Source organism: Ammospiza nelsoni, chromosome 10, assembly GCF_027579445.1.
Source record: "Ammospiza nelsoni isolate bAmmNel1 chromosome 10, bAmmNel1.pri, whole genome shotgun sequence".
Taxonomy (NCBI): domain Eukaryota; kingdom Metazoa; phylum Chordata; class Aves; order Passeriformes; family Passerellidae; genus Ammospiza; species Ammospiza nelsoni.
In genome coordinates, this window is record NC_080642.1 from 6,838,479 (window position 1) to 6,849,323 (window position 10,845).

The window sequence follows — 10,845 nt, forward strand, 5'->3', positions numbered from 1 at the left end:
GAGGCAAGTGTCAGGGTTCTTAATCAGGCCCCTTCAAAACATTTTTGTCCCCAGTCAGCTCTAAACTTTGTACAGTGGTCAGTTCTGTTTCAGGTCACACTGCCCAGCTTTGAGAAGGGCTGTGCTCCAGCAGCTGCTCAGTCTGTGCAGGACCAACCCTGTAATAAAAGATGGACATCATCATCCTTACATTTATTTTGAAGCTTCAGAAGAGCTCTGGTTTGAAAAGTATGGCTGGGACTTTGGAACAAGCTACTTCAATAACCTGAACCAACAGGTTATACTTGTGTTTATTATACATAAGGTGAGTTTTACCTTTGCCTAATAACTATGAAATGGTTGTGAGTGGCTACAACTCTGTGTTAGTTGCACAGGATGGTTCAGGATAAGAGGATCATCAGCTCTTGTTCAAATACAGATTTTAGGTTTTACTGCCATTTAGGGCCGGGGTGTGATTTTTGTGGTAGGTCTAAGTCTAAACATGAAAAAAAATCACAGAAAATTTCCAAAATAATGCTGGTAAAACAAGAAAGATTTGCAATGGGATCAGTTTGCTTTAGTGTGGGTATCTCAGTAACGCCTCCTGATTTTATGCCCAGAAATCAGTCTGTTTGCCAACCTGCCTTGGAAAGACTCAATCTAAAGTCTGAACCCATGTAACAAAAGAGCAAAGAACCTGATGCTAGACAAGATATGTCAAGTAACCTCCTACTTGTCCTTTTAAATACTAACAAACCTACCTCCAGTGAAGGTTATCCTCATGGGCTATGCTAACTGCTTTCATTAAAGAAAGAGTTTACTCCATGCTTGTTCTGGTCAGGATATATCCCCACCAATTGAAATGAGCATCATCTATATTGTCCTATATTTAAACAAGAATGTCAGTGTCACACAGGCTTTTCTGTATTTTCAGCTCTGACTGATTAAAACCTCACCCAGAGCTCTCTCAACATCCCAAGCACGTGGTGGTTTAAAGAACAAAACTCATTTAGGCTGTTCTGTCCAAAGCATTGATAGCTCTGTTTGATGCGTGTGACTTTGAACTGGATCTGCAGCTTCAAAAGGGATCCTCCTCAGATGTTCTTCTTTCACTTACAGCCTTGTCTTTTTATCTGACATAAGTGGTGTTGGGCTGTGCTGCTTCGGGTGGAGAATAAATCAGTCAGAAAGTACAGAGGATGCTTTGGTCCGCCGGCGTTTCCCTCACAAGCAGGACTGAATTCAAAGCAAAGGCTCGCGTTTAGGTCGGTTTTTTTTTAACTCTCTCTTTGCCATATGTGGATTTTAGGTTCTCATCACTGCCCTCCGCTGGGATCTGGGGAAAGTGCTTTCCTGGAACGCTTGTAGGGAAAACATTTTGGTGAATAGAGGGAGAGCTAAGTGAGCATCCGCCCATTTGGGAGGCTATAGCTGATTTATGAGACCTTTAACACAAGCTGTCCTGGAGAAACCTCAGCAACCACGGCTGGAATAAAAAGCAGAGAACAAACGGAACTGGGAGACCAGGATCTTGTTGGATTGGCAACTCAGTGCAGGAGATTGTAGGCATACAACATTTATTTTGTGTCTGAGGGCTCAGCAGTGTGCCAGCAGCAGGACACCTTTAGTTCTGTTTTGCTGCTCACCACCAAAACTCCTGTGTGATCATAGCATAAAGCTCTTTCAATCTGGCTCTAAGCAAGTCACATTACCCTAAAGGGATGTTCCCAGCCTCAGGACAAAGGCTAAAGGTAGGATTTTATAGACAGAGTAACTCCAGTTTCATCTGCCAGATAATGAATAAAACTAATGCCAGAAACAGGGTATAGTTTCTTTTTTTACCAATCAGTGGAGCAACACCATTAGGGTTATTGTGGATTATCTGCTAATTCAAAACTTTTTTGTAGAACTAAATAAATTCAGGCTAAGTCAGAGCAAAACAAGTGTTTCATTCATATTGAATTCATTCATATGAATTCATTCTAAATGAAACACTTGGGCAAAATTCCATGCATTATTTTTAAGTCATGGAAATAAGGGACTGTAGCAGCCTCCCTCATGTCTTCAAAATTAATGAAGTATTTTTAAAAAAGGTAAGATGCTGTTTGAAGTGTTCTGCTTTGTGAACCAATACAATTTGGTGCTTTTTCCTGTGGCATGATTTAAAGTGAAGATTAAATTGGCAAAAAGGGCCGTGATTATAAATTTGGAAAAGGGAGAGTTGATTATTTTAATTTTCAAATCCTTATTTATACATATTTCACAGAATCGTGGAATTGTTAGTTTTTGAAGGGACCTCTGGAGATCATCCAGTCCAAGGCACGGTCACCTGGAGCAGGTAACACAGGAACACATCCAGGTGAGTTTGGAATGTGTCCAGAGAGGGAGAATCCACAACCTCCCTGGGCAGCTGTTCCAGTGCTCTGCCATCCTCAGTGTGAAGAAGTTTTTCCTCATGTTGAGGGGAAACTCCTTGTGTTTTAGTTTATGGCCATTGCTCCTCATCCTGTTGCTTGCAACCACCAAGAAGAGTCTGGCACCATCTTCTGGCCCCTGCCTTCGAAATATTTCTGTGCATTGATGAGATCCCCTGTCACAGGTCTCTTCTCCAGACTAACCAGCCCCAGTCCTGCAGTCTGTCCTCACAAGAGATGCTCCAGACCCCTCCTCACTTTGTGCCTCCACTGGACCCTCTCCAGTAACTCCTTATCTTTCTGTATGTATACATTTCTTTCTTGTACTGTATATATTTATGATACACTTTATATTGATTTTCCTATACAGTAGCTCTAATGGACAGCTTTTACATTGATACAAAAAGTAAAGTTGAGCTTTACAAGGTTCTGGCTTTGACATCACCCTCTCATTTGTGTAAAATCAGAGTGCAGACACTGTTCTGAAGCAGGCTTACACTCTGCCAGCCCTGGCTGAGGCCTGTGGATGGAAAGGCGGCCGTGCAGACGGTGTCGGGTACAAACACCAGCTAAAGGTTTATTTAGGCCTCTCGCTGTCGCCATACGGGTACAAATGCCAACTAAAGGTTTATTTAGGCCCCTCGCTGCCGCTTTAGGGGTACAAATGCCAACTAAAGGTTTATTTAGGCCCCTCGCTGTCGCTATGGCGACGGGCGGGTACCGCCGTGGCCGGCAGGGGGCGCTGCGGGTGGCGGCCGCTCGCCCCTTTCCCGCCCCTTGCCCGCGGAGCGGCCGGGCCGGGCCGGGCCCGCGCGGAGCGGAGCGGTGCGGTGCGGGCGGAGCGGCCACGCCGGGCCCCGGAGAAGCGGAGCGGAGCGGCTCTGGCGGCCGGCAGGTGAGTCCCGGCGGCAGCGCCCGGGGAGCTGCTGGGCGGGAGCCGCCCGTGCCCTGGCCCCGCCGGGGAGGTGAGCTGTGATTCACGGCCTGGCCCGCGGCTCTCCCGCTGCGGCCCCGGGCCGGGCCCTCTCCCGCCGCCCCTGCGGGGTCGCGGCCTCGCCGTGCCCGCGGCTCCGCGGCTGCTGCCGGGGCGGAGCGGCGCCTTTGCCGCGCTCCCGCCAGGGCTCCCCGTGCGGCCTCCGCGCAGGCCGCGGGGCCGATCGGGATCCCGGTGCTCGGGGCCTGGATCCCGCTTTTCCGGGCCGGGAAAGCCGCTGGAATAGAACAGCCCGCCTTGCTGCCCCGCGGTGCGGTCGCTGCAGGAAAGGTTGAGCTTTTCACGCGCGTTACCTGGGGTGAGACTTGCGGTGCCACGGCGCTGTCGGTTCTACCCTTGCAATCACAGAAAACGGTGAGGGTACTGGTACTTCTAGATCATGATATAACGTTAAAATAAATTATTTTTCCATATTTTGACCAAAAAAAAATAGTTCAGAAAATATTTAATGTCAGAAGAACCGTTGAGTTGATCAGGACCCTTTTTTCCCTCCTTTCCCCTCCGGTGCATGGCACTGATTAAGGAAGATCCTGGGCCCCCAAGCGCTCTTCAGTCATGGCAACCCGCATCACATTCCTTGTTTGCAGCCTTTTCTTCTTCAAGACTGTTTGTCCCGTATATAGGTCAACTATTTGTGTTTCGTTTCCAGATGTTTTTCTACTCTCAGGAGCTGCCAAGTGCAGCGAAAGCCAGCTAGCCTGAGACAGAAGAAAAGCAAATACACCAGTGCATCCACCTTACTAATTTTGATGCTCTAAACTGAAATTAATATCAACTTCTTATGTTGCTGTCTAGCTTCAATTTACATAGATTCATTCTTTGTAGTATTTGTATCACTTGTATCTGATTCTGTGTTTTTTCTATTTGGTGCTAAAGTTTTAAGTGGTTTAAAATGCTGTCACTCCATAGGTGAAAGTCTTGAGCTGATGTTTTCACTACATTTGGAAGCTGTACAGTCATTACTTTCTTAGCTGCTCTGCTTCCTGATACTGAAGAGTCTGGGATTTTTGGTAAGAGCATGACTGTGTTGGTATTTTAAACACTAAAACTCGTTTGTGAAGGGCTGTGCCTCAGTGTCTTGTCTCTGACAAAAAGGATGCTGGAGAGAAGGCTTGTAGATGACCCTGATTGCTGGAGTACCTGGAGTTCTGACTCGTCTGTCTTTTGGTGAACCTTTTGCTCCAGGGCAGGAATGTGAAACTGGACTTCAGCAGCTGTGTGTATTTAGTGGGCTCTTAACTGTATTAAAATGGGCTGGGGGGCAAGAAGGGGGAGTTAGAAAAAACTTTTGTATTTGGTATGCAGGATTTCAAAATGCTTGTATTGTTCCATAAGGTTCTGAAAGATAACCTAGGTAGAAAACAAGTCTAATTCTTTAATGTTTTTACTGTACAGTTCATGTAGACTGTTCAAAATGAATGAACATCCTAAAAAGAGGAAAAGGAAGACTCTGCATCCTTCTCGTTACTCAGGTCAGTCTGGAGCTTGAGTTAGGTACACTTCAGTAAGCTAATATTTTTTCTCAGAATAATAACTTTACAAGAAGTGACCACTTTTGCTGACACGTGGAAAAGCAGTTACACAAAGGGTGGGATGAGAAATCTTGGCTTGAATGGGCAGCACCCACTCTGCAGGCTGCTTTGTTGGGCCATCTTGAGCCAATGCACCTGAGTGGTTTGTTCTGTACTCCTGCACATGGGAGAACTGGCTTTAGTTGCAAATGAAGCTGCAAGTTCCTGCTTCCACAGAGGGCAGGAATTCTGTAAAAGTTGGGGTGGGATGGGTAGAGAGGAATGTTCAGCACGGAACAGACCACACACTTGTCAATGTCCTCAGCTGGAGCAGAAACTCCAAACATCAGGGCAGCAGCTGGAAGGTGTAAATCACAACAGAAATTCTTCCAAAACAACAAGTAAAAATGTGAAAAGAATTTTGATGAATAAGAAATACATCTGCAGCTGAAATAAGACATGAGTACTTAAACTTTTTTGTTGATGTTTTGGTTTAGATTCTTCAGGTGCAAGCAGATACATAGACAACAGTGGGATTTTTTCTGACCACTGCTATAGTGTCTGTTCCATGAGACAGCCAGATATAAACAGAGGTAAGATTATGTTTTGGGGTCTTGTTCTGCAGTTCTTTAATGTATCATGTTCCTATTCACAGAAGCAAATAGAATACACAGTATATAGCAGGTGATTTCTGAGTGTCCTTGTGATCTGATGGGCTTTAGACTGGTGGGAGGTTGTTCAATTGTTACAGCTGAAATACAGTTTTCAAAATAGAAACAATGACAACAAAAGACCCTTCAATTTTACATTTATAATGGTGATTAAACTACTTCCAATACTCACTACCTAAATTATAAAGTTGATGAGTTCAGATGGAGATTAACCACAGTTGCATTGAATTGTACTTGTACCTGGCAAAACAAAATGCCTTTTTATAAAACATCCAATAGTGGGTAGAAACTTAGCAGACTAAATGTGATGGTGGATTTTTAGTCTATTTATTTTTATTTTCACTTTAATAATTATCCATAAAGTCTGCAGAAGTTCTAGAAAGTATCATATTTTAAAATGCAATGTCCAGAAATATTGAAGAATATTTTTTGAGTCTTTTAAATGAAATGTTTCAGTTAAGGATTTTAAGTTTTTTTTCTGTATAATCAGCTGAGTATATTCAGTAGTAAATTCAGTATTTTCTGCTGAAATCTTCTAGACAGATTTGTTACTTTTTGAATTCTTTTGTTTTTCTCTGCACGTATGGAAATAATTTTCAAGGTATTTGCTGTTACTTTTTTTAAAATGTAGGCTATGATGTGCTGAGCATATATAGATATATGGAGATAAATTTAGTATATAAAGATAAATTTAGTATATAAAGATAAATTTATGCAAGTAGAATAAATAAATAATAAGTAAGATCTGTGACTAAATGCAGGAATCGGGATGATGCTGGTGTGGAGAAATGACAAGGAAATGCTTGCCTTGCTGTTGCAGGTAGATTCCACAGTCCTGTGCAGAGCCTGGACACGGATGATGACGGCAGCCCGGTGCACGCTGGGAGCTCTCACTGGAGCGGGGCACACTCAAATGCTGGCATGCACTGCACAGACCCTAAAAAGAAGGATAAAGGTAAAGGTCAGTGTGTTTGCAGATGAGGGGCTGGGAGGTTGGAGAGCCCAGCTGCTCCTGGCTATTTGTGTAACTTCCTTGCTTTGAAAGAAATGGTGAGAGATTTATAGTTTCTGGTATTGCTTTGTTAGCTGATAATACATCATAGGCTGGCAGGGGAGAAATAACTGGTCTTTGCATTTGAAAGCTGCTGCAGCTGACTGAAAAGTTAAAGATGGGCCCAGGTGTTTTGTAGTGGGTTTACTTCAACCTTCTATTACGTATTTCCTCCTGCAGATAAAGGTACTAACAATGGAATGTGCAGGGACTTATGTGACTCACCTATATTCAGTGACAGCCCCACAGAAGAAGAGAAACCTCTAGATATCCAAACTGTAGAAATTTCTACAACAGAAGTGAATGCTGTAGAAGTTCACGATATAGAAACACAGACTGTGTCACCTGAGAAGCTGGAAGCTGAGGACCTTGAGGAAATCCCTCTGGAGACCTGTAAAATCTTTGAGAAGAACCAGGCTTTGAATATCACAGCTCAACAGAAATGGCCCTTGCTGAGAGCGAACAGCAGCGGCCTGTACAAGTGTGAGCTCTGTGAGTTCAACAGCAAGTACTTCTCTGACCTGAAGCAGCACATGATCCTGAAGCATAAGACATGTACAGACACTCACGTCTGTAAAGTTTGTAAGGAAAGTTTCTCCAGCAAAGTGCAGCTCATTGAGCACGTAAAACTCCACGAGGAGGATCCGTACATCTGTAAATACTGCGATTACAAAACGGTGATTTTTGAGAACCTGAGTCAGCACATAGCAGACACTCACTTCAACGACCACCTGTACTGGTGTGAGCAGTGTGATGTGCAGTTCTCCTCCAGCAGCGAGCTGTACCTGCACTTCCAGGAGCACAGCTGTGACGAGCAGTACCTGTGCCAGTTCTGCGAGCACGAGACCAACGACCCCGAGGACCTGCACAGCCACGTGGTGAACGAGCACGCGTGCCGGCTCATCGAGCTGAGCGACAGCTACCACAGCAAGGAGCGGGGCCAGTACAGCCTCATCAACAAAATCACTTTTGACAAATGCAAAAACTTCTTTGTGTGCCAGGTGTGTGGCTTTAGGAGCAGGCTGCACACCAATGTCAACAGGCACGTAGCTATTGAGCACACCAAAATATTCCCTCATGTTTGTGATGACTGTGGGAAGGGGTTTTCAGGTATGTTGGAATATTGCAAGCACCTAAGCTCTCATTTATCTGAAGGGATTTATTTGTGTCAATACTGTGAATATTCAACAGGACAAATTGAGGACCTTAAAACTCATTTGGATTTCAGGCATTCAGCAGATTTGCCTCATAAATGTACTGATTGTTTAATGAGGTTTGGGAATGAAAAAGATCTTTTAAGTCATCTTCAGATACATGAGACGGTGTGATTGCTTTCTTTCCCTGTAATCAGTTTGTTTAGAATTTGAATTAATTTCCAGTCACTGGAATGTGATATTAAATACAATTTTAACAGCAACTGTACATTTCTAATGTTTTCATCTTTATATCAGCAAAGCATGTCTAGCACTTGGTGTTGTGAATTTCCTTGTCTAGGGGTTTCAGTAGGAGTAATCACATTTACACTGTGGTGGATCAGATTTTGGGGGGAGGGACAGGGGGAGTAATTGCATGTTGTGATACCAGTTCTGGTGGTCATCCTGCTCTTTCATGTCTAGTGTACAGGACCAGCTCTCTTGAGTTTAAAAAGGCACAAAAACAAAACAAATATCTAATTCTATGCTGGATGTGGTCTCAGTTCCACATCCAGCTCATGTTACCTTGGGTGGCAGCAGGTCACTGCACTGGTGTTTAGCAGTAACACTGGCCTGCCAAAGATAAGGGTGCTCCAAAAGTTCCCAGGCATGGACATCTCCAGATTCACATACCAGCCTTCATTTCCCACCTCATGCTCCTGATAAGCTTTTTCAATTGTCCTGTTTTTCTCCTGGGATACCTTTCTGACCTCACTGTTCACTTTGTTCTGTGTTTAAGTCCCATCTGTGGGACTGTCCAACACACTCTTGCACATACGTACTGCATGACTCCCACATGATATTCCCTTTATTTACCTTCTTCCTGTCTTTTAATGCACTGAGACACACATTGCTTGGGTTTTGATTGGATCATGTTCTATAGAGTAATTGCAAAAGGAATTTGCAATGATCTGCTGAGAATGTACAAAATTAATTTCTTACATAAAATCCTAATATAGCTCTCGCTGAAATTATGGATGTCACCAACCTCTGACTAGAGAAACCTTCTAGTAGTCTATATTATTGTAGTAAGTCTGTATATTTATAATTATCTTTCCACCACTAGTAACTTGAGGAATGTTATTTTAACTCTGTAAATTTAAAATTTTTATATACGGGCTTAAAAGACTGGTACATTACACAGTTTTTACTAATCACTCTCAAATTATTTCACACACTTGTTTATATTATACAAAGCACTATCCTACCTTTGTAATCATTGGAAGTGAGTTTTTACAGTTCATTCTGTAGCTCTGTATCTGAATGGATACTTGGACAGATAAAAAAAGAAGAGTGGGGTCACTTAGATCATGCTAGACACCATGGTGAAAATACCTATAATAATTACTAGTGGAGTTTACATTTCTTTCTTCATTGATTGTAAATTTGTAATGTAAGATTGTCTAATGCAAGCTTTGTATAGAGATAATGTATCAAACATTTCTTGATCAGTGAGGTGTGGTGTTATCAGCTTCAAGGCATGCAAGGGTCTTTGGATTTGATTTTTAAAGCTAAGGGTAAAACTTGGCTGAACGTTATTGATTAATGGAAGTTCTGATTTCCAGAGAAGTATTTCTGGAAAATCTATGAACCACTTAGTGGTTATTTTGTTGTGAGAGGCAAGACCATTTCTGTCACATTGAAATGCTGATATACTACTAGATCTTGTGTTTTGTCATTGAAAGGGCAACCTGAGAGTGTCTTGCTGTACTTTATTAGTCCCTTGTATAGAGAATGACAGTATCTGTGGTAGAATTGCTCATTTCCTATTTTGAACACAATCTTCCCTGACTGGCTTAAAATAGTAGCAATAATATAGTTATCAAAACACTAAGATGAATTATTTTCTATATGCAAAGTTAATTTTCCTCATATATCTGAAAGGGGGAATGCTGGTTCTCTGAAAACTCTGCTCCTGCTGATGGCACAGAGGTGGAATGGCACAGCTGAGCTCTAGGGGAAAAGCTGCTCTGGGAGAGGCAAGAAGTGGAAAAAAGGCATTTAAAAATCCCCCAAAATAAATGAAGGGGCTTAAGGAGTGTGTCTGTTTGTGTAGACCAGCATTGTGTCTCCAGCAGCAAAGGTGGTGTCCTGTGCCAGCAGAGAGCCCTGTGACACTTGCTTGTTGACATGAATAACTTCATGGCTGTCTTTGAGTTGGGTTATTTCTGACCTCTAAAACGGGAATCAAAACAATCCCCCACAGGAATGCTGTGAAGCCAGATCATTCCAAACTAAAATGCAGTGTCTAAACAGGAAATGTATCCAAGGTCATTTTAGGTTGGATTTTATAAATGAGGGACTAATGTTAGTATTTTCTTTTTACTATCAGGTAGTAAATGAAAGTATACAGGAATAGCATGTCTCATTTTAAAAGGGAACACAAGTACACTGCTGGCTTCCACATGATCTGCATGTTAAAGCAAGAAAGTGACTAAGTAGTAGGAACAATAGGTAATGAATAAAAAAATAGGTAGTGAGTCTGCGTGGAATGTGGAATGCTGAAAGGCACGGCTGAGCGTGCCAAGGGCAGGGATGACATTTGGGTTATTTGGGTGAAGTGCAGGTGAGTGCTCTGACCTGGCCACAGATCCGTCACCCTGGAGCCCGAGCAGCTCATCTCAGTCCAAGAGGCAGAAATACACTCTAGGGACCAGCACTGTGCCAATATTTATTATTTCTCTCCAAGGCAGTAAGTATCAAATTCTGGTTGTTCACTGGTACCTGCAAGGTTCAGCTGTTTCAGGAACTGCATTCCAAGCAGAAACTATGCAAAGAGATTGGTTTTAGTAGTGTTTTATATTTGTGAGAGATCTGTATTTGATTCTTTGCTTTTCAGACTTTTGAACGCTTCGTTACGATGTGTGAACCCTTAGTTTTGAGGAGTATTTTCCAACCTTAACAAATATCTGTGTATCAGGTTCCTGGACCATATTTCTTATTGAGCAAAAGACCTTTTTTATGTGAAATACTGTTGACTTCAAAACAAAGTTTACATCCCACAAATTATTGCAAGATCTTAAAATACAGCG

The 10,845-nt window shown here is 42.8% G+C and overlaps 1 protein-coding gene across 6 annotated transcripts; it reads left to right on the forward strand.

Moving 5' to 3' along the window:
- Positions 1–243: 243 nt before the first annotated feature.
- ZNF639 (zinc finger protein 639) lies at positions 244–9,647 on the forward strand. 6 transcript variants are annotated; one of them, XM_059479423.1, is made up of 7 exons: positions 244–304; positions 1,099–1,244; positions 2,246–2,338; positions 4,783–4,859; positions 5,396–5,491; positions 6,390–6,530; positions 6,801–9,647. In XM_059479423.1, exons 4-7 carry the CDS (start codon positions 4,802–4,804, stop codon positions 7,946–7,948), a joined length of 1,443 nt encoding a protein of 480 aa, XP_059335406.1. In that variant the 5' UTR covers positions 244–304; positions 1,099–1,244; positions 2,246–2,338; positions 4,783–4,801; the 3' UTR covers positions 7,949–9,647. The 6 variants fall into 6 exon arrangements, with proteins under 6 accessions (XP_059335406.1, XP_059335405.1, XP_059335402.1 ...); XM_059479419.1 differs by lacking the exons at positions 244–304; positions 1,099–1,244; positions 2,246–2,338 and adding exons at positions 3,187–3,288; positions 4,297–4,397; positions 4,483–4,603; XM_059479422.1 differs by lacking the exons at positions 244–304; positions 1,099–1,244; positions 2,246–2,338 and adding exons at positions 3,185–3,288; positions 4,297–4,397.
- Positions 9,648–10,845: the final 1,198 nt, after the last annotated feature.

Coding starts and splice junctions, on each gene's coding strand:
- ZNF639 (XM_059479419.1), top strand. CDS start 4,506: ATGACCCTGATTGCTGGAGTACCTGGAGTTCTGACTCGTCTGTCTTTT. Junction 4,860..5,395: donor GCATCCTTCTCGTTACTCAG/GTCAGTCTGGAG, acceptor GTTTTGGTTTAG/ATTCTTCAGGTGCAAGCAGA. Junction 5,492..6,389: donor ACAGCCAGATATAAACAGAG/GTAAGATTATGT, acceptor TTGCTGTTGCAG/GTAGATTCCACAGTCCTGTG.